The sequence below is a fragment of the Petaurus breviceps genome, unplaced genomic scaffold, assembly GCF_028583685.1.
Source record: "Petaurus breviceps papuanus isolate PSGF00001 unplaced genomic scaffold, PetGlider_PUasm1.0 218, whole genome shotgun sequence".
Taxonomy (NCBI): Eukaryota; Metazoa; Chordata; class Mammalia; order Diprotodontia; family Petauridae; genus Petaurus; species Petaurus breviceps.
Window position 1 is genome coordinate 10842039 of NW_027185872.1, and position 23062 is coordinate 10865100.

At 44.6% G+C, this 23062-nt stretch overlaps 1 protein-coding gene across 1 annotated transcript in view; it reads right to left on the minus strand.

Annotated features, from left to right (window-relative positions):
* PPP1R9A (protein phosphatase 1 regulatory subunit 9A) overlaps positions 1–5048 on the minus strand; it is a 54407-nt gene extending 49359 nt beyond the window's left edge. The window contains exons 1-2 of the mRNA XM_069094410.1: positions 4927–5048; positions 3693–3726 (exon numbers count right to left, since the gene is read on the minus strand). Coding sequence (XP_068950511.1) covers positions 3693–3726; positions 4927–5048 — 156 coding nt within the window. The remainder of the gene's footprint in view (positions 1–3692; positions 3727–4926) is intronic.
* Positions 5049–23062: the final 18014 nt, after the last annotated feature.

A 23062-nucleotide genomic window follows, 5' to 3' on the forward strand; every position in this document is an offset into this window, starting at 1 on the left:
CTTCCTTGCACGGATTTCTCTGCATTTCTCTCATAGGCCCCAGCAGCTGGCACATAGGATGTATGACTATTCATTAGCAGTAATAATTAATTTTTCCTGAATGAATGTGGAAAGTGATGCCAGCAGCAGAAAAAGAGAAGTCAGAAGGTAGGGCAGGGTTGGGGCAGGGGGTGGGACTGGAGCCCAGGAGAAAGTCTAGGGAAGAATCCCAAGATCTGGGCATGGTCCACAATGAGCAGGTAATGTTAGCCAGGAGCCCGAGAAGGAGTGGTCAGATGGCTGGCTGGCTGGCTGGCTGTCTTGGGGAATGGGAGGAGATGACAGTGTCCAAAGATGGACCCTGAAGAGGTCCCTGGAGGCCTGAGACAACTGAAGAAAGCTGGATGGCAAATTGCCAAGAATCTGGGGGAGTTCATGGAGAGGCAGTGGACACGCCTTCCAGCACAGCTTCTGGAAATGGGGGCCGTGTAAGGATGGGGGAGAGCTGGGCCTGTCTGACGGAAGGAAGAAGGCCAGAGGAGAACAAGGGAACACGTGATCAGGCAGGGCCCGAATGGAAATGGCAGGGACAGGACCACGGGCAGCCAGAGGGGTCAGTGTACACCCTGCTGGTTTTGAGATGCCAGAGCTATATGGCAGGAGGCTTGTGGGCAGAAGGGCCATGTCTGGATTCTAAGGTGAGGGATTAGTTAGATGGCTGAGTTCACAATGGTTTTGTAAAGTGGGTTTTCTTGGTCATGCAGCAAGCCGGGGCCTCTGCTGGGGTTTGGGGAGAAAAGAGGTTTATAATAACCACAGTGAGGAGCCTGAGGGTCAATCAGAAAAGAGTCACTGCTTTTCCACGTGACAAGCAAAGTTGAAATGACAGAAAACAAGGGCTCCCTCTTCTGAGCACACCGATTAAGCAATGCACGCCAACCACTCAACAATTTGTGACCAGACCTCCTCAGCTTAGGGCTGAACCCTGAATACAGGGGGTGACAGATTTTATACATTAAAAACAATTAGTCAAATAAAACCAGTTAATTAAAACAATCAACCAGGATGCAAATTAGAGAATCTAATTTCTAATTGGAGGAAAGATTAGGGACCTTCCAAGTTGGGAGGGGATGAGTAAACAGGTGCAATTCCCTGAAATCAGAAAAGGCCGCCCCACTCCTCCCAAGGGTCTGTAAACAGCCTAAGGAACATGGCGCCAGTTTTCAGATAAGACATGTGGGGTGCTTGAGATGAACAACTGCATAAAACTACCTGCATCAATCCTTAGATGGGACAAGGTTTCTGGTCAGCATGACTGAGGTCCTTCTTAAGGGTCTCATAGCAGCCGGTGGGAGTGGTCCAGCTGCCCATCCACACACAGAGATGGGTTCAAACAGCATGACAAAGTTTTCTCATAATGTCCACAATAAGGTTTTCTCTCAAGACAGACACTGGACTAGACCCACAGTTAAACAGAAAGGGGACTGAGCTGGCTCCAGAGTTGAATCACAATCACTCTGTTCCCACAATTAACCACTTGTCCAAAGTCCCTCAATTCCCCTTTGATTGATGGTGCCCCTGGGTCACTGACTTATAAACCAAATCTATAAGGTTTTTCATAAATCCATAATCAGAATTATGTAAGTCAGGTTACAGATCAAACTACTGAGAAAACCAAAAATGACCAGTTTTGAGGAGGGAGATTTACATATCACTGAGGTAACCAAGGAAACATAAACACCACAAAACAAAAGGCCAAAGCAATAGATTGTCACAATTTAATGACACCAAGTCTGCTGCAATCCCAGAGACCCCTTCCCATTGGCCACTCGGTGAGAACAGACTGAGTTCCAGATGTCTCCTGTGGTCATCTGGTCCCTGGAGAGCTTCTCCTGGACATTCTGAAATAGGGCAACCCTGAAGGGGGCTGTTTCTCTGCTTCCAAATCACCCATGGAGGTTCCTAGACAATGCTGATAAAATCTGCTGGTAACAAGACTTCATGAAAGTTAGTACAACCCCTTACATTTGGTTCTCCAGTAACTAATTCATGTGATGAAGTCCAGCTCAAGGCATATGGAGCTAACCCTATTAACAACAGAGATATGATGAGAACATCTAATTAGGAACCATAATTCTTCTTAAACTTTAAAGAATTTCAAAGTTGTTGTTTTTAATATGCCATTTGCTATTTTTCTTCACCTAAACCCTGTACCTGATAGAGGAATCTTAGAAAAAAAAATGAGGGGCTAACTTATAAAATGAACTCTTCTGCCTTTAAAATTATCAAATACTTTTAAAATGGGAGAATAAGTTCACTTTCTTTACAATGATCAACATAATTTTATATATCAAACCCTTAATCCAATTTGGAGGACTTATTATTCACACATAATCAAATCTGAACCCCCACACTAGATACATGTGGAAGCCAGTCATAAACGTCAGTATACAGTTCTCAGAGAAAACAGTCTAATCAAAACTTTCTACTCTGTTTAATTAGAAAATTTTTACCTTACATCTTTGTTATAATTTAACCACAATAGAGATTAAAATTAAAATTGCATCCTATTACAGTAGCTCAGAGATGTGCCAGCATCAATCTTTTCGTTAACAGACTGAATATTGGACTTAGAAAACATCCATTGCTCATCAGTCCTGTGTATAGAAATTTGGTATGAAAAGGAAGAGGAGGGACTCAGAACAGTGTCAAGGCTACTCCTCTCCAGGGGATACTCTGACCTCCCTTAGCTGCTCTGCTTCAACCTGTTCAGAAAGGAAATAGCTAAATGGGGAAACCATAGGCCATGCCAAGGTCACACCGCCACTTTTCCCAGGCACAGGCATTCACGTGTAGCAGACACTTTTAGACAACCATTCCTGTCTTCATTCTCCCTCTCAGAAAGCATGCAGGTAACAGAATCCACAAACAACATTAAACACAAGACAAAAACTTTTCTGGAAAAACACAAACAAAATAACAAGACAAATACATACTCGCTAGCCTTAATTCTTTCAGTTTGCCAAAGCAGATCATCAGCTGAACCCTTGCAGATTCATATCAGATGTCACATAACTCACTAATGCTGTTTGTCATTCCTGTAACTATCAGGAGTTTCCCCTGGCACCAAACTATCAATAATCTATCTGAAGGGAATCCAGAGGGGTCTTGCTCCTCCTGGAACCAATTGTCCTTTGACCCCCGCCCCCAGGGAGAACTTCAAAAGAGAAAACTACTGCCTCATCTAACCCTAAACCACCACACTACCCAGGACAACTTAATCTAAAACTAAGCCCTAAGCCTTACCTGAGCCAAGAAGAAATGGGTGGAGAGAAGGAGCCCACCCTTCAGAGGCAGCCTCGAAGAAAAAGTCCCCTGGGGAAAGAATAACCCAAGTATGATAGGGAGTTTTTCTGAAAGGCTGCCAGCCTGGGGCTGACTCCTGAGTCCTAACTCTACCTGGCTGGCTTCCTTAGAAGCCTGTGGCAGGTGGAAGAGGAAAGGTACCAGGAAACCAAGATCTGAGCTTTCAAGCACACTGCTCTAGTAAGCAATGCTGCCGAAGTGCCCAACAGCCACAAGATGAGTTAAGAGGAATGGCTGGCTGGCCACCAGGGCTTGGGGATGCTGGTAGCGCCCTTCAGGAACACGTCTCATGTCTTCTAAGCACCACAGTCATGCAGCTCCCTCATGGTCATGGGTTCACAGCTGACGTTCTCCATGATCGGGGGCATGAAGAGGCCCCACCTGCCAGGCCGTATCCGGACCGAGAAAAGCACAGGGAGTAAAGCTCTGGCTGAGTCCTGTGGATGCGGCCTTATTTCCATCTCTAAGTTGCTTCTCCTTCAGTGACAGGCTCTATTTCCCATTTTATTAGAAGAGCAAGGTAGGTCACTTTGTCATCTGGGGAATTTTGCTGCAAATGAAGGGCCACCCTTCTCTGGGTCTGATCTGGCTCCATTTTCTGTAGCACTACTCCCTGTCCTCAAGCACATCGGTGTCTTCTAGGTGAAGAGCACTACATTCAAAGCTCCAGGCCGGCCCCGCTGCCTCTTCCCTCCCTTCCCTCGGCATCCCATCCCCATCCAGCACAATGGCACACACATAGCTGGTGCTCAGTGAACACTTGCTGACTGACCGACGGATGTACCGAACTTCCTGCCATTCTCTGCACTCAGTCCATCTCAGGCCTGCATGAGCAGTGTTCTCCCTCCCTCTGGCTTCCTCGAAGACTCACCCCAGCTGCCCTGCTCACTCTGTGCGCTTTCATTTCACTGCACGCTTGAGGATGTGAGCTCGCTGAGGTCAGAGATGGCTTTTCTTTTTCTCTGGGATCCCCAGGCTCACCACCATACCAGGCACTCAATAAGCATCGGTTTGTCTGATGATTGCTGCCTCCGCTGTGCTAGTTTTAACAACCGTAATAAATAACGGCTCACATTCATAGAGCATTTTTAGGCTGGCACTTTTGATCCTTAAAATAGCCCTGTAAAGGTGGGCACTATTACTATCCCCATTTTTCAAGGGAGGAACCTGCAGCCAGGAGGAATGAAATGACTCGCCCAATGTCACATGGTAAATGCTCTTGGGATGATGACGTGTTTGCCTCCCAAAGCTTTGTACACATGCTTTCTCTTCCACTGCTCTGTGCTGTTTTTTAATCAATCAATGAGCATTTGTTGAGCTCCTACTGTGTGCTGGGCACTGGGCTACGTGCTTGGGAAACAAGTACAAAGAATTTAACAATCCCTACTCATAAGACATTCACACAAAATAACACAAAACTCAAGACAACACTCACAAGGCCATTTGGGAAAGGGGGATGAAGCAGCTGCATTTCTCAAGGGCTAGCCCCAGCCAGAAAAGGTGCTGTGGAGAGAGGAAATGGGTAACGCTTCCCACAGTCTCCCATCACATCCCTTGGTGAGGGCTCATGGGCCCACTCACCATGGGTGACCGTCCGCCTTGGGGAGTACCTCCTGGCACAGAAAGGGTTTTCTGCCCAAAGCCACTTCACCAACTGCTGTTAAAAACTTCTCAAACTCCCACAGGAAATGCTGCCTGGACATCGAGAGCAATTACTTCACTTGCTTTTTTTTCCTGCTAAAATAACAAGATAAGGCTGGAGCACGTTGAATTGCCTCTTTCCTCCTGACTCTGGGATGCTTTTGATGTCTGTCTGTCCTGACCAGAATGATCCATGCCTTTTTATCATCCTGTCATGTGTCAGTCACAATATAAATTAGGAGGAAGAAAATTAAAACATTTCTCCAGTACTCTTTGAGGAACCAATCACAACCACATTCATCTGCCCTGGAAATGTTTTACTGATCCAATTTTGCTACTCTCTAAACTGCAAATGGCTGTGAATGACAAGACTTTCAGATGAGTTCTTCAGGTACCAGGATCCCCCCACCCCTCTCCAAAGTGGGCAGGGGCCATGGCAATGAGATCTGTGCTGAAGCAGCGACTTGCAACCCAACTCTGCCCCACCCCACCCCTCCCTTCTAGTTTCCCATTACTCCTCCATGTCACAGGGGCCTCAACCTGGAGACTTTAATGTCCTTTTCTAACCTGATGACCTCAGCCACCAAGAGGCTCCACAGATGGGCGAGGTCATGTACAGTGCTCTGGGGTGGGGCATCTGCCCACTTTTGCAGCACTCAGGGAACATCTGGTCACTGTGGCTCCTTAGTGAGCATGGGAAGTGTCAGCCACAGGGCATATCTGCCCAGCTGGGTGCATGCCTGGGTCAGCTTCCATGAACTGGCTTCTGTTTGGAGCTGTGGCACAGTGTGTCCGAAACACTGCAGGCAGACAGCCCATCATGTGTGAGACTAGATACACCATGGAGCCTTTAACAGAAGCATGGTAGGGTGAAGGATGCCAGGCTGAGCAGGACATTAAGTCTATCTGGATTAATACCCCCAGCACATAGCACAGTGCCTCACACCTAGAAAGGGCTTGCGACTGATGCCTGCACCACTCACCAAGGTTCTGGGGACTCTGGAGAGGGGCCAGGTCCCCCACGTCAAGCCTCACCAGCCACCGCTGGCTCAGCACCCCACAAGGGGGAAGAAGCCAGTGCCATAGAGATCCCCTCTTCACACATGCGTCCTGCACAAGGTAGCAGCACATTTCCACTTGCTTCTGAATTCTTTGCTGTGTTGCACATTCAGAACTCCAATAAGGCATCTACCTAAAACAGCTGCAGATGAGGGGTGGACGCCTCTGAATTCTCCCAGAATGAAATCATCTCCATGCCTGTGCCTCCTAGAAACAAGCCAGAAAAGCCGGCACAAGAGCCAAACATGCTCTTTAAATGAAGTCAACAATTCCTCCACCTTCTTTCTAAATGAAGTGTCCTAAGGACAAGCAGAATGCCCAGAGCAGCCACTGAAGAACAGAAAATTCAGTTTCTGCAGGTCAAACAATGCTCAGGCCACACCCTCCCAGGAGAACGCTGGTTTGATTTTTTTAATGTGACCAAAGCTGAATCGCAAGGCAGAAATAAGGGGACAGAAATGTCTTTCCTATTTCATTCAGCATGAGGCCTTGTTAAAACTCACAACCAACTCTAAACAAACTTCCTATGAGTAGTTGCTACAGCAAAAGCCTGCCAAGCCAAACAGTCTGATCGTCTGCCATCAACAGGTCGATGAGATTTCACGCAGGAAAATGCCATCACTTCATGCGTCACCCAGCCACGGGTGAGGCTACTCTCTGCTCCATGGAGGGAGAGCCGCCTTGGACGATTGCCTGGGATCATCGCTGATCACTGAGCACAGACCAGAAAAACTACCCCCCCAAGCACTGTGCTTGCCTAGACTGGTGTTTTAGGCTAACGGGGGTTTTTGAGAAGTGCCAGGCTAGATTCTGTAGAAGACATGAAAAAATCAAAGACATGTTCCTGCCTAAGATCACAGGCTTTGTGCTCAAAGGGACCCTGGAGGCCACCAGGTCCATTTTACAGGTGAGGAAGATGAGAAAGAGAGATGTGCAGGCTCCTCTGTCAGCGCCTGAGGCAGTGTCTGAATCTGTGAGGCAGCAGGGTTTGCTGGACACTACGATGGGATGGGGCCTCCTCTAGGGTAGGGACTACCTACCTAGGTAGCAAGCAGTATTGAAAAGCACTGACTTCTGACCTGATGAAGCTGCTAGCACAAAAAAAAAATCCACTCCTTCTCTCCTTCTTGTTAGTATGAAGAGGAACATGTTGAAGTGGTGGTCGCTTGGGTTCTCTCCCTTCCCGAGATATGTTACTGGTCACCTGCCTGGCCCCATTCTGGGCTGTGGGGAGGCCACTTCAGTGGCTACCCTCACAGAGCAGCCAGGAGGCTACCATCTCTTTGGGCTGGACACACAAGAAGGTGACAATCAAAAGCCCATGGAAAACTGTACTGACTGTCCAAAAAAAGGAAGAGAACAGAACCTATAAACAGCAGCCCAGAAAGCTGGACTTTGATTCTTGGGAAGACTCTGAAACAGAGAGAACATTCAAGGGCAGGCCAGCGAACACAAAGAAAGGGAAGCAGTGACTCCAATTCAGCCGGTCCTTAATGACTGCATCCAGGACAGAACAGGCCACCCCTGCCTGACTTGCTTCTTTTAAAGGATAACAAAACCAGTAAGCAAAGGGATCTCCATGGGGATAGCTGGAGATTAGAGCAGGGCAGATTTTCTTGTAGAAAAGATGGAGAGATGCAGACCAGAGTAAGGCCTGCCTGGATGGCAGGGGCACTGCCAGCACGGTGGGGGGCCTCCAGTGGAGCGCTGTAGGGATCTGTTTCCAGCCCTATGGTGTCTAACGTGTTGATCAATGACCTGGGTAAAGGCACAGATAATTTGCTCCTCAAGTGCATAGCTGAGAGAAAGCTAGGGCCAGGATAATTTCAACACAGCCTTTAAGCAGGTATCATTTTAATATCCCCATTTTTCTGATAAAAAGACAGATCTTCTTGTGAAAGGCAAGGCAAGGAAAAGAACACAGGCCTCCTATCTCTCCCCCCTAAGCCTCCATTGACTGAGAAAGCTGCCATCTCTGTCATGGAAAGAACAGGTAGCACCTGCTTCTCCCGCCAGATTTAAAGGCCATCTCCTTCATAAAGCTTTGCCTAGTCAATGAACCAATTAATCAACAAACAAAAGTGTGCAAAGGAAAACATGAAACGGTTCTTGTACCTGACGGAGATATATGTGTCTATGGGACACCCACACCACGCTGCCAGATAAGGTCACCTTGGAGCTGAGTCTATCCGCGAGTTCTCTGTGTCAGCAAGGTAGGATGATGAGGGAAGAGTGGTGGAATTCAAGGGAGGAGGGGCACAGTTCCAAATTCTGACTCCTACGCTTAACAGCCTCAATTTCCTTCACTGAACAATTAAACCCAATGTATCCGTTATGTGCCTCTTGTCTACCTGGCACTGGACAAAATCAAAAGCATGCAGGACCTTCTCCGAAGCAGGCTGCCTTCCTTACAGGAGGGACCCAACATGGGCGCAGAAAATTAAATCCAAAACGTGTGCAAAGTGATCGAGAGGCCTTGGCAGAAGCCTGGAGATGAGGACTGCGAGAGAGTGGGGGGCCAAACAACACAGAGTAAATGTGTGAAAGCATGAAGACTGAGGAGCTACAGAAGACACAAGGCGGTGCTACGGCCTCGCCCTTTGTGCAGGCGTGAGGCTCACAGGGGACATGCTGTCAGGCTTTCTCAATGCTTCCGTCAGCTGTGCTGACTTTTTTTTCCTCTCTAAAAAGCTGCTGCTGCTGTTAGTTGACTCTTTGTGACTCCATTTGGGGTTTTCCTAGCAAAGACACTGGAGTGGTTTTCCATTTCCTTCTCCAGCGCGTTTTACAGATGAGGAACTTAGGCAGACAGGGTGAAGTGACTTGCCCAGGGTCACAGAGCTGGTGAGGGTCTAAGGCTGGATCTGAACTCTGGAAGAAGAGCCTTCCTGACTCCAGGTGGGGCACACTATCCACTGCTGCCCTGTGCCACCTATCTGCCCCAAACAGTACTTTTAAAAGGTCTGTCACAGGGGATGACTCTCTGGGACAGGGAGGGAGATAACTACGGTGATGTAAGAATCAGAAAATATCAATAACAATAAAAAAATTAAAAGCAACGTCACATATAGGACCCTGCAAGGAGAGCAGTTTGGAAAGAGAGACTGAACACAGACTGTGCAGGGCTTTAAGGCCAGTCATACAGGTGAGACAAGGCCTGTAGCTTCTTAAGGAGAAATGACACAGACTTCTGGCGCTTTGGACTGAAGCACAGAAAGTCTGGAGACAGGAGCACCAAGGTGCTGAGGAGAGAGGCAGGCCTGGGAGACATGGTGGGAAGGGGGAGGCAGAAAGAAGCAGACTTGGCATTTGATGAGATAAGGGTGGGGGGAAGGGAGGAAGAAGGCAGAGATGAACATGACTCCAAGGGGACAAATCTGAGTGACTGGGAGGAGGCGGGTACCCTCAACAGAAATGAGAAATTCGGATGAGTGAGCTGTACCATCAGACAGGACACACCTGTCTGGGGGCAGAAAGAAAGGATGTCTGGTGCTCCCAAGAGAAGCAGGGGTAGGTGCTAAATTCCAAGAAAAATGTGGACACCTATGAAATGATGCAGAATGAGCTAAACAGAAACAAAAAACATGCGAATGTATACGTATGCATGTATATGTGTGCTTCCGTATGTGTACATATACACATGAGAAGAAAGCTAAGACAGAAATTGTGTCTAATAGTAATGGATCTTCAATGTGGAGAAGAGCTAAGGACATCTTTGGCTAGAAAGGTGGGTGATGCTTGGACATAGCTGCCATGTTGGCTACTGTGGCTTCACCATTTTGTCATAATAAGGACTCCCTCAGGACTCCGAAGGGTAAGTGTCTGGTAATATCTGGAACCCTAATCCAATTATACTGCCCTCTGCTGGTCCCCCTCCTTCTCAGTCTCCTTTCCTGGATGTTTTCCAGTTCTTTAACAATGGGCGTCCCACAAGGAACTGTACAAAACTCTTTCTACTTTTATTCTCAAATCTATATATACAGCCCTAACCTCTCTCTTGATCTCCAGTCTCACACATTCAACTAACTGCCTACCGGACATCTCAAACTGGATGTCCTATAGATGCCTTAAATTCAACACATCCAAAAAAGAACTTGGTATCTTTTCCCCACCAATCTACCCCCTTTTCAAAGGGCTCCCCACTCTCTCTCACTCCTCATCTCCAGGCTTTTGCCAAGGCCTATCGGTTTCACCTCTGCCAACATCTCTTGTAGATTTCACCTTGGCAACCTCTCATAGATTTCACCTCCGCAGCCTCTTAGAACACACTCCCTTCTCTCCTCAGACACTGCCCCTACCCTGGTGCACAGTTCTCATCTCTTCACACCTCAGTTACAGCAATCACTACTGGGGGGGGGGGGGCGGTCTGCCTGCCTCTAGTCTCTCCCCACTCTAACCCACCACAGCGATTTTCTAAAAGCATAGGTTGTTCCACACGTACCACAGTCCCAACTCAAGAAACTCCCATGGCTCCCTATGGCCTCCAAGATTAAACAAAAAAATGCTCTGTTTGGCATTTAAAGCCCTTTGTCACCTGCCCCTTCCTACCCTTGCAGTCTTCTTTGACCTTACTCTTCATGCCCCCCCATCCCCATGTATTCTGTGATCCAGTGACACTGGCCCTTTCACTGTTCCTTGAATACGATACTCTACTCCACCTACCAAGTCTGGGCATTTTCACTGGCTGTCCTCAAGACTTAATAACATCCAAGTTATCTTTGTTTAGTTTTCTTTTCAATGTGTATACATCCACATGTATATTATATATTATATGTGTGTATATATGTGTATGTTTACACACATACATATGCACATATGTATACACATATAGAGAGGGAATGCTCTCCTGCCTCACCTCCACCTCCCAGCTTCCCTCAAGTCTCAGCTAATGGTGCCTTCCTGAGAAGCCAGTCTCAATTCCTGCTAATTGCTCGCACCTTCCCTCTCAGAGTACCTCCAGCCTATCCTGTCTACAACTCGATGAGGCAGCTGTTTTCACACAGTCTCCCCATTAGGCTGTGAGACCCTCACATTCAGCCAGCCCTTCTCACACAGTAGTTGTTTAATAAATGCTTACCTGGACCTGACTCAGTTAAGATGACGAGGGACATTCTACCTGGAAAGACCTGTGAGGTCTGAAAAAATACCACATGTCAGGAGTCGATGCTTTCACTGGTGCCAGAGGGATTGATAAACCTTAAAATGGATTCCAGGAATAGAGAAATGACACAGAACTCCCCACTGCCCAGCTTTCAGAAGACCCTGCACCCATCCCTTATGTACCTGCCTCAGGTGCTCAGGGACCGGTGAATTGCACTGGTGGCTGTGACCACGTTGCCTCCTGTGACCTTCTCACCCAAATTCTGTCTCTCAGGCTGATCTCCACTCTTTGGGGAGACAGTGAACCCTTCTAATCTAAATAAACCCTAATCCATTCTGCTTGTTTTTATAAATATCTAACCCTAATAAAATACCCTAATCTCATCTTTCTCATAGAGGCAGTTAGATGGTGCCTGCAGATGATGGGCTTAGAGTCAGGAAGACCTGAGTTCAAATCTGGCCGTGGATACAAGCTAGCTGTGTGACCCTGTGCAAGTCACATAGCCTCTGCTTGCCTCCAATTTCTCAACTATGAAAAAGAGACAATAACAGCACCGATTTTATAGGCTTGTTTGTAAGGATTAAATGAGGTATTTATAAGCACTTAGCACTGTGCCTGTCACATTATAAGAGTTAATAAATGCTTGTTTCGGGGGTGGAGCCAAGATGGCCGAACAGAAGCAGTAACTTTTCTAAGCTCCTCCATGAATCCCATCACTAAACTTTAAAAAGTGAATCTGAACGGATTTTGGAGTGTCAGAATCTACTGGGACACAGAGCGTGGCAGAATCCAGCCCAGGAAGGCACCTACGTGGGTCTGGGCAGGGGAAGCCCAGAGCACGTGGGGGCTGCAGCAGCTCAGACAAGAGAGCAGACTACAGCGGAGGAGTCCCAGCCGCAGACCCAGCCCAAGGGCAATTTTGCCTTTGTCTCACGCAGCTGTCTCACCAGCATCTCACCACAGGATGGCAGGATCCATTGGAGCTGGGTAAGAGAGAGCTCAGGGCCCCCAGCAGAGACAGCAGCTTCTCTGGGGGCTTTCAGCCCCCAGCCTGGAAGTTTAGAAACCACCTGCCTGACTTTCCAGAGGCCAGGATGACAAAGTAAACTCTGGCTGCTCCGATTCCCCCTCCCAGACCTAGAAAACCCAGAGATAAGTGTCCCACCCAGAGTGAAATCCTGAGATAGTGGAAACAGCCTCAGGCTTGGGAGTCATTGAGAAGGGGTGTAACTGAGGCTTCAAGGAGTCTGAAGAGAAGAGGGGGAGGGGTCCCAACAAGCCCTCCCTCACCTGACCAGCAAAAGCCTGCCAGAGAGGTAGCCCAGGGGCATAGAGGCAGAAATCTGAAGTGGCTAGACCACCCCTCCTCCACAGAGTACTCTGTGAGCATCAGAATAACTCAAGGGAAATATTGAGAACCCTTGCCTTGGCCTCAATCTAGACATCCAGAGGCTACAGCACACAAAGCCAAAAACCTGGCACCGAACTCCCAGCCCGAGCAATGAGGAAATAGGAAATCACAATGGGAAAGAAGGAAGCTGAGAAGAAGCAGAAGGCAAGAAAATTGATTAGAGCTTATTACAGCAAGCAAGAACAACCAAATACAGAGGACAACATGGCCTCTCTACTCAACCTGAGACCACAGAAGGAAATAGGAACTGCTCTCAAGCCCAAAAAGCATTCTTGGAGGAACTCAAGAAAGATTTTAAAGGCCAAATTAGGGAGGCAGAAGACAAATTTAAATCTACAGTGACCAAATTGGTAAAAAGTCTCATTGAAGAAAACAAATCCTTAAAAAGTAAAATTAGTGAATTAGAGAAAATACCTCCCTAAAAAAGGACCTTCAAACACTAACCAAAGAGAATAATTCACTAAAAATCAGAATCAGTCAAATTGAAGCTCAGGTCTCTATGATGCACCAAGAGTCAATCAAACAAAACATGAAGATTGAAAAATTGGAAGAAAGTGTAAAATATCTCACTGGAAAAACAACTGACCTAGAGAACAGATCCAGGAGAGATAACTTAAGAATTATTGATCTAACGGAAAGCCATGATGAAAGAAGCATCCTGGATAACATCCCCCAAGAGATTGTTAAAGAAAACTGTACTGAAGTCCTGGAATCAGAAGATAAAATAGTTATTGAAAGAATTCACTGTACTCCTCCTGAAAGAGATCCCAAATTGAAAACTCCAAGAAATATAGTAGCCAAATTACAGAATTACAAGATTAAGGAGAAAATACTGCAAGCAGCCAAAAAGAAACAATTCAAATATCGTGGAATTACAGTAAGGATCACACAGGACCTATCAGCTTCTACATTGAAAGATCGGAGGGATTGGAATTTGGTATTTCGTAGGGCAAAAGAGCTACGATTGTAACCAAGGATTAACTACCCAGCAAACTGAGCGTAATCTTTCAAGCAAGGAGATGGTAATTTAATGAAATAAGGGACTTCCAGACTTTCCTGATGAAAAAGCCAGAGCTTAATGGAAAATTTGATCTACAATGACAAGACTCAAGAAAGACATAAAAATGTAAACAAGGAAAACACACTCACACATACACACATGCACACATGCACACTCATGCACACATGCACATAACTTGGGATGCAATAAGAGTAAAATATTCACATCCCTATATGAGAAGCTGATAACTGTCAATATCAAAATTTATATGATTATCACAACCTTTAAAAGGGATATACATAGAGTGTGTGGGTATAAATGAACTAATCTGATGATAAAAAAAAAAACCTTATAAAGGGGGTCAAAGAGACTACAAAGGGATAAAAGGAAAGGATGAGACAGGAAAAGGTAAATTATGCCATATGAAGAGGCATAAAAACACACTATAGTAGAGGGGAAGGAAAGAGGGAGAGGAACATCATGTGAACATTATTCTCACTGGTTCTGGTTCAAAGAGAGATCAACATAATCAGTTACATTTAAAATTCTAACATGAAAAGACACAAAAACTCATTAAAGAGAGGGAAAGGAGGGAGGGAGAAGAGCACTATATGAAATTTACTCTCATTGGTTTGGGGTCAAAGGGGGAATAACATACTCTGATAAGTATAAAAATCTATTGTGTCCTATAGGCAATAGGAGGGTAAGGGGAGGATATAAAGGGGGTTTAGAGGGAAGGGAAATAATAGTAAGGGGAGAGGGTAGGTAAAGAAGGGGGGGGTCACCAGGAGGGAACACTGAGGGAGGAGGTGGTGGTCAAAAGCAAAACCCTTAAGGTGGGGAAGGGAGAAGGAAGAAATAAAAACATAAGCAGGGGAGGGAACAGGATGGAGGGGAAGAGACAGTGATCATTCCTGTGAATGTGAATGGGATAACTCTCCCATAAAACGGAGACGGATAGCAGAATGGATTAAAAACTATAATCCTACAATATGCTGTCTACAAGAAACACATTTGAAACAAAGGGATACCCACATGGTAAAGGTAACAGGCTGGAGTAGAATCTATTATGCCTCACCTAAAGTAAAAAAAAGCAGGGGTAGCAATTCTTATCTCAGATAAAGCAAAAGCAAAAATAGATCTAATTAAAAGAGATAAGGAAGGAAACTATATCCTGCTAAAAGGCACCATCGAAAATGAAGCAGTATCATTACCTAACATATATGCACCAAGTGGTATAGCGTCCAGATGCCTAGAGGAGAAGTTAAGGGAATGAGAGGAAGAAATAGATAGCAAAACCATACTACTGGGGGAACTCAATCTCCCCCTCTCTGAACTTGATAAATCTAACCTCAAAATAAACAACAAAGAAGTTAAAGAGGCAAATAGAATTTTAGAGAGGCTACATAGGATAAAATCCCTGGAGAAAACTGAATAGGAATAAAAAGGAATATACTTTCTTCTCAGTGGTTCGTAGCACATACTCAAAAATCGACCATGTTCAAGAGGCAGAGTCAAGATAGCAGAGTAGAAGCAGGACCTCCCTACTGCTCTGGCTTCCACCTTCCCCAATCCATGTAAAAAGGGGACTCTAAACAAACTCTGGAGCTGCAGAACCCACAAAATGACACAGAGAAGCTAACCTCCCACTGAGGACAGTCCGGCAGGCCGGCAGGAATTGGCCAGCCCAGTGCTCTGGGAGCCAAGCCCAGCCCCACGCCAAGGCTTTAGCCCCAGGGAGGGCCTGGCCAGCGGAGGGACTCCAGATCAGCAACAGCTGTGGCCGTTTCCAGATTTATCAACACATAGATGCAAAGGACAAAGTGAGAGGTCAGTGCAGTCTGGACTTTGGGCTCCAGTAAGTGGAAGTGCATGGCTTTTGCCCCCAGGGCAAGAAGCCACTGAGATGCCGGCACAGCCAGCCCCACGTGACAGCTTCAGCTCCTGGCCTGCAGAGTGTAGGGAAACCAAGCACCAGTCTGAGGGGTAATCGCTCTTGCTTTACCTGCTTGGATCTGGACTGCAGTCTAGGGTGGAGGTCCTGGGAGCTTGGGGCCAGCTTGCTAGAGCATGTGGAGGCCTCAGAGAGGGCACCCATCTAATACCTCCAGCAGCTGAGAAAACCCCAGCATTTGGGACAGAAGCTCCCCTGTCTGGTGACAGAGTACTACTGTGGCAAAAAGCCCAGGGGTCAAGTGACAGAGGGGCAACATGACCAGGCAAAGGAAACAAAGCAGACAGAAGATTCCAACATTAGACTCCTATTTTGGGGACAAAAAGGAGCAAAGCATGGAACAGGAGGAAGACAGTGAAGTCAGAACTCCTGCACCAAAAGCTTCAAAGGAAAATACGAGCTGGTTACAGGCCATAGAGGACCTTAAGAAGCAGATAAGAGAAGTGGAGGAAAAATTGGGAAGAGAAATGAGAACAATGCAAGAAAATTATGAAATGAGAGTCAACAACCTGACTGAGGAAAATCAAACCTTAAAAAATAGACTAACTCAAATGGCAAAAGAGGCTCAAAAAGGCAATGAGGAGAAGAATGCCTTAAAAAGCCGAGTTTGCCAGATGGAAAAAGAATCTCAAAAGCTCAATGGGGAGAATCATTGCTTCAGAATTAGATTGGAGCAAATAGAAGATAATGACTTTGTGAGAAATCAATATGCTGTTAAACAGATCCAAACAAATGAAAGAATAGAGGGCAATGTGAAATATCTCATGGGAAAAAACCACTGACCTGGAAAATAGATCCAGGAGAGATAATTTAAAAATTATTCGACTACCTGAAAGCCATGATCAAAGTAAGAACCTGGAAATCATCCTCCAGGAAGTTCTCAAGGAAAACTGCCCTGATGTTTTAGAACCAGAAGGAAAAATAGAGGTTGAAATAATCCACCAATCACCTCCTGAAAAAGATCCCAAAAAGAAAACTCCTAGGAATATTATAGCCAGGTTCCAGAATTCCCAGATTAAGGAGAGAATATTACAAGCAGCCAGGAAGAAACAATTTGAATATTGTGGAAACAATCAGGATAACCCAGGATCTGGCAGCTTCTACACTGAGGGATCTAAGGGCTTGGAATATGATATTCCAGAGGTTAAAGGAGCTGGGATTAAAACTAAGAGTCACCTACCCAGCAAAACCGAGTACCATGTTTCAGGGGAAAACATGGTCATTCAGTGGAATAGAGGACTTTCAAGCACTCTTGCTGAAAAAACCAGAGTTGAATAGAAAATTTGACATTCAGATACAAGAAGCAAGAGAAACATGAGAAGGTAAATAGGGAAAAGAAATCATAAGGAACTTATCAAAGTTGAACTATTAACATTCCTACATGGAAAAACAATAACTGTAACTTATAAAATTTTTCTCAGTAGTTGAAGGGAATAGAAATATATATATATATGAGGTTATATGGGCATATGAATACATATGTGGATGTGTATATATGTTTACAGGTATACATAGATAGAGGGCACAGGACCAATTTAACAGGAAGGGATGATACTTAAAAGGTGAAATTAAGAGGGGAGAAAGGAATATAATGAGAGGAGATGGGGAGAGACAGAATGGGGTAAACTATCTCATACATAAGAGGCAAGGGGAAATGGTTATAATGGAGGGGAAGAATAGGAAGGCAAAAGTGAATGGGTCAACCTTATTCTCATTGAATTTGGCTTGAGGAGGGAATGAAATACACACTAAATAGGGTATCTCACCCTCCAGGAGAGTAGGGGGGGGAAGGGGATGAGAGGGGGGATGATGGAAGGGAGGACAGGCTGGGGGGGGAGGGAAGTTGGAAGCACCCACTTTTGAAAAGGGACAGGATCAAAGCAGAGAATTGAACAAGTGGGAGGTGGGATAGGAGGGAGGGAAATATAGTCAGTCTTTTACAATATATCTACTATGTTATTGTTTTTCATTAGCCACACATGTACAACCTATACTGAACTTCTTATCTTCCCAGTAAGGGTGGGTGACAAGGGAGGAAGGGAATGAATCTGGAATTCAAAGTTTTAAAATCAAATATTCAAATATATATATATATATGCTATTATTAATACTATTTTACATGTAATTGGAAAACAAGATATACAGGCACTGGTGCATAGAGATCCACTGGAAAACTCGAAAGGGGTATGGGAGAAAATATGGGAGAGAGCAGACTGGAGAAGGGGATATCCTGTGGGACTGCTATTTTGGGGCAGTGGGTAGGGGAAAAACGGGGAGAAAATTTGTAACTCAAAATCTGGCAGAAATGAATGATGTAAATCAGAAGTTAATAAAGCATTTGAAAAAAAATTGACCATGTTCTAGGGCATAAAATCCTCACAATTCTGTGCATAAAGGCAGAAATATTAAATGCATTCTTCTCAGATTATGATGCAATAAAAAATTATATGCAATAAAGGGCCGTGGAAAGATAAACTAAAAAACTAATTGGAAATTAAACAATTTAATCCTACAGAATGAATGGGTTAAACAAGAAATTATAGAAACAATCAATAATTTCATTCAAGAGAATGATAATAATGAGACAACATACCAAAATTTGTGGGAGGCATTAAAGGCAGTTCTTAGGGGAAGTTTTATATTCCTGAGTGCATACATGATTAAATTAGAGAAAAGGGAGGTCAATGAATTGGGCATGCAATTGAAAAACCCAGAAAAAGAACAAATTGAAATCCCCAATTAAATACTAAATTAGAAATATTGAAAACCAAGGGAGAGATTAACAAAATTGAAATTAAGAAAACTACTGAATTAATAAATAAAACTAAGAGCTGGTTTTATGAAAAACCAATGAAATTGATAGACCCTTAGTCAATATGATTAAAAAAAAGAAAGAAAACTAAATGATCAGTATCAAAAATGAAAAGGGCGAATCTACCTTCAATGAAGAGGAAATCAAAACAGTAATTAGGAATTATTTTTCCCAATAGTATGCACATAAATTTGATAATCTTAGCGAAATGGATGAATATTTATAAAAATACAAGTTGCCCAGATTAACTGAAGAGGAAGTAAATTACTTAAATAACCCCATCTCAGAAAAAGAAATCATCGGGGCAGCCAGGTGCTGCAGTGAGTAAGAGTGCCAGCCCCAGCATCCGGAGACCTGGGATCGGTTCCGGCCTCAGATACTTGGCACCCACACAAAAATAACTGGCCATGTAACCTTGAGCAAGTTACTTAACCCCGACTGCTTTAAAAAACAACAACAAAAAAAAAAAAACAGAAATAAAATAAGCTATCAGTAAACTCCCTAGAAAAAAATCTCCAGGGCCAGATGAATTTAATAATGAATTCTATCAAACATTTAAAGAACAACTGATTCCAATACTCTACAAACTATTTGGGAAAATTAATGAAGAAGGAGTCCTACCAAATTCTTTTTATGACACAAATATGGTACTGATATCTAAATCAGGAAGAGATAAAATAGAGAAAGAAAATTATAGACCAATCTCCCTCATGAATATAGATGCAAAAATTTTAAATAAAATATTAGCTAAAAGACTACAACAACTTATCTCAAGAATGATACACTTTGATCAGGTAGGATTTATTCCAGGAATGCAAGGATGGTTTAATATTAGGAAAACCATCAGTATAATTGATCATATCAACAATAAAACTAGAAGAAACTACATGATTATCTCAATAGATGTAGAAAAAGCTTTTGACAAAATACAACATCCATTCCTTTTAAAAGCACTAGAAAGTATAGGACTAAATGGAACATTCCTTAAAATAATAGGTAGCATCTATTTAAAACCATCAGCAAGTATTATATGTAATGGGGAGAAGCTAGAAGCATTTCCAATAAGATCAGGGGTGAAACAAGGGTGTCCACTATCACCCCTCTTATTCAATCTGGTACTAGAAATGTTAGCAGTAGCAATTAGAGAAGAAAACGAAATCAAAGGAATCAAAGAAGGCAAAGAAGAGATCAAGCTATCACTCTTTGCAGATGATATGATGATATACTTAGAGAATCCTTGAGAATCAAGTAAAAAACTACTTGAGACAATAAATAAATTTGGCAAAGTTGCAGGATATAAAATAAACCCACATAAATCCTTGGCATTCCTGTATATTTCTAATGAAATTCAACACCAAGAGATAGAAAGAGAAATCCCATTTAAAGTTACTGTAGACATTATAAAATATTTGGGAATCTACCTGCCAAAACAAACCGAGGACCTATATGATCACAACTACAAAACACTTTTCACATAAATAAAGTCAGATCTAACTAATTGGAAAAACATCAGTTGCTCATGGCTGGGTCGAGCTAATATAATAAAAATGACAATTTTACCTAAATTAAATTATATATTTAGTGCCATACCAATCAATTTACCAAAAAACTACTTTATAGAGCTAGAAAAAAATAGTAGCAAAATTCATTTGGAAGAACAAACGGTCCAGAATATCAAGGGAATTAATGAAAAGAAATGCCAGGGAAGGTGGACTAGCTATACCCAATTTTAATCTTTATTATAAAGCAGCAGTCATCAAAACTACTTGGCTGAGGAATAGAGTAGTGGATCAATGGAACAGATTAGGCACATGAGATTCAGCAGTCAATGACTACAGTAAACTACTGTTTGATAAACCCAAAGACCCCAGTTTTGGGCATAAGAACTCACTACTTGACAAAAACTGCTGGGAAAACTGGAATATAGTATGGCAGAAACTGGGTATAGACCATTATCTAACACCATATACCAAAATCAAGTCTAAATGGGTGTATGATCTAGGTATAAAGGTTGATACCGTAAGCAATCTGGGAAAACAAGGAATAATTTACCTGTCAGATTTGTAGAGAGGAAAAGACTTTATGACCAAACAAGAATTAGAGAGCATTATCAAATGCAAAATGGATAATTTTGATTACATTAAATTGAAAAGCTTCTGTACAAAACAAAGCCAATGTAACCAAGATTAAGAGGGAGGTGGGAAATTGGGAAAGAATCTTTACAACCTATGTCTCTGACAAAGGACTCATTTCTAAGATATACAGAGAACTGAGTCAAATCTAGAAGAAAAGAAGCCACACCCCAATTGATAAATGGTCAAAGGATATGAACAGGCAGTTTTCAGAGAAAGAAATTAAAAGCTATCTATAAGCACATGAAAAAATGCTCTAAATCACTATTGATTAGAAAAAATGCAAATCAAAACAACTCTGAGGTACAGCACGCCAGTCAGATTGGCTAAGATGACAAAACAGGAAAATGACAAATGCTGGAGAGGATGTGAGCAAATTGGAACACTAATGCATTGCTGGTGGAGTTGTGAACTGATCCAACCTTTCTGAAGAGCAATCTGGAATTATACCCAAAGGACTATAAATAATTTTATACCCTTTGACCCAGCAATACCACTTCTTGGGTTGTATCCCAGAGAGATCATAGAAGTGAGAGGAAGACCCATATGTACAAAAATATTTATAGCAACTCTTTTTGTAGTAGCAAAGAATTAGAAATTAAGGGGGTGCCCATCAATTGGGGAATGGCTAAACAAGTTGTGGTATATACATGTTATGGAATACTATTGTGCTATAAGAAACAAGGAGCAGATGGACTTCATATTTACCTGGAGAGGCTTATACGAACTGATGCTGAGTGAGAAGAGTAGAACCAGGAGAAATATGTACACAATTACAGACACAACGTATGTGTGATGACCGACTTTGATAGACTGGACTCTTCTCAGAAATGCAGGGCTATAAGTCAACCCCCAAAGACTCATGATGGAGAGAGACATCTACATCCAGAGAAAGAACTAGGAAGAACAGTTTGAATGCAGATTGAAGCAAACTACCTGCCCTTTTTCTTTTTCTTGTTTGGTTTTGTTTCCTCTTTACCATTTTTCATTCCATCTGATACAATCCGTCTTGGTAACCTGACTAATGTCTAATGTGAAAGTATTTGCAGATCCTATACTTGACTGTATGCCGCCATGGGAGGGTGGGAGGGGACAGAATTTGAAACTCAAAGGATTGTGGAACTGAATCTTGTAAACTAAAAGGAAACAAACAAATTAATTTTTTTTAAAAAATGGTTGTTTCTCTCCTTCCTCTCTCAAAGGACACAGTCCTGAGGCAGAATCCCCTTGACAGCATCTGGACCATGGCTTCTGCCTCACCAGAGCCCTGCTCCTCCCAAGGGCTGCTCAGCTCTACCTGTGGGCCGCTTCCCTTTAGACCCCGCAGGGCTGGATGCCTCAGAAAGTAGGCAGGGCCCTTGGCAGGACTTATGAGGCCTCCCCGGGGCCACCTGATGGAAACATGTTGGAGGAAGAAGGTTGAAAGACAATGGGGGTGATGAAAGGAACCTTCCCTGTTGGTCTCCAGGCCTCCCCAGGCTGCGGTCCTAAGGTGAAGTCTCAGAAGAAGCTTCTCAGATGGGGACACTGTCCAAGTGGGTTGGTAGCCTCAAGAGGTTTTTGGACAATGTTTTCAGACCAAGGAATGCACTGGGTGGAAAGCCCAGATAGTCATCATCTACAGAAAGAAGGAAGTGGCTCCCCCATTCCTCCCTCAGAGGATGTCCCAGCCCAAGGACCTGCCTCATCCTTCATAATGAGAGTCTCATGACTGGGGCTGATGTCACTTATGTGAACAAGTCCAGAGGCCTGGAAGCAGTCTTGAGAATTGGGTAACCATGCAGGCTAGTCCACTGAAGACACCTTGAAAAAGGAGCCGGTGCAATTAGCCCTCTCCCTGCCCAGGGTGCAGGGAGAAAGTAAGGCTCTGGAGAGGTTGGCAGGCCCCCAGCACAGGTCCTGCACAGGGCTCTGGGGCAGGGGTCCAGCACGGGGCACCAGGGCAGGGGTGCAGCAGAGGGCACCAGGGCAGGGGTACAGCAGAGGGCACTGGGGCAGGGGTCCAGCAGAGGGCACCAGGGCAGGGGTCTAGCACGGGGCACTGGGGCAGAGGTCCAGCAGGGGGCACCAGGGCAGGGGTGCAGCAGAGGGCACTGGGGCAGGGGTCCAGCACGGGGCACCAGGGCAGGGGTCCAGCAGGGGCACCGGGGCAGGGGTGCAGCAGAGGGCACCGGGGCAGGGGTCCAGCAGAGGGCACCAGGGCAGGGGTCTAGCATGGGGCACTGGGGCAGAGGTCTAGCAGCTGCACTGAAGAGCCCCAACCTTCTAGGGGAGCAGGAGCATCAAGGCTAACACAAGTTAGACGTACTCCTTCCCAACATGGCTCACACACCCCCACAGTCACACTGTCAAAAAGAAATCTTTACCAAGTAGGAAAAGCTGTCTAGAGGCAACCTGATTTCAGTGACTGGCGGGGTGCTTCTCACCCCTGGGGGCGTGACACCCCGCTGTCCTAAAAACATCCCTGTCCAGCACACATGGAGTCTCATTACAAGGACCTCCTGGCATGGCACAGCACCGTGTGGAGGAACGTGCTCAACTCAAAATGTAAACAGAGGGACGTCATTCACATCAGATACAAACAGGGAACAAGCATTTAGTAAGCAC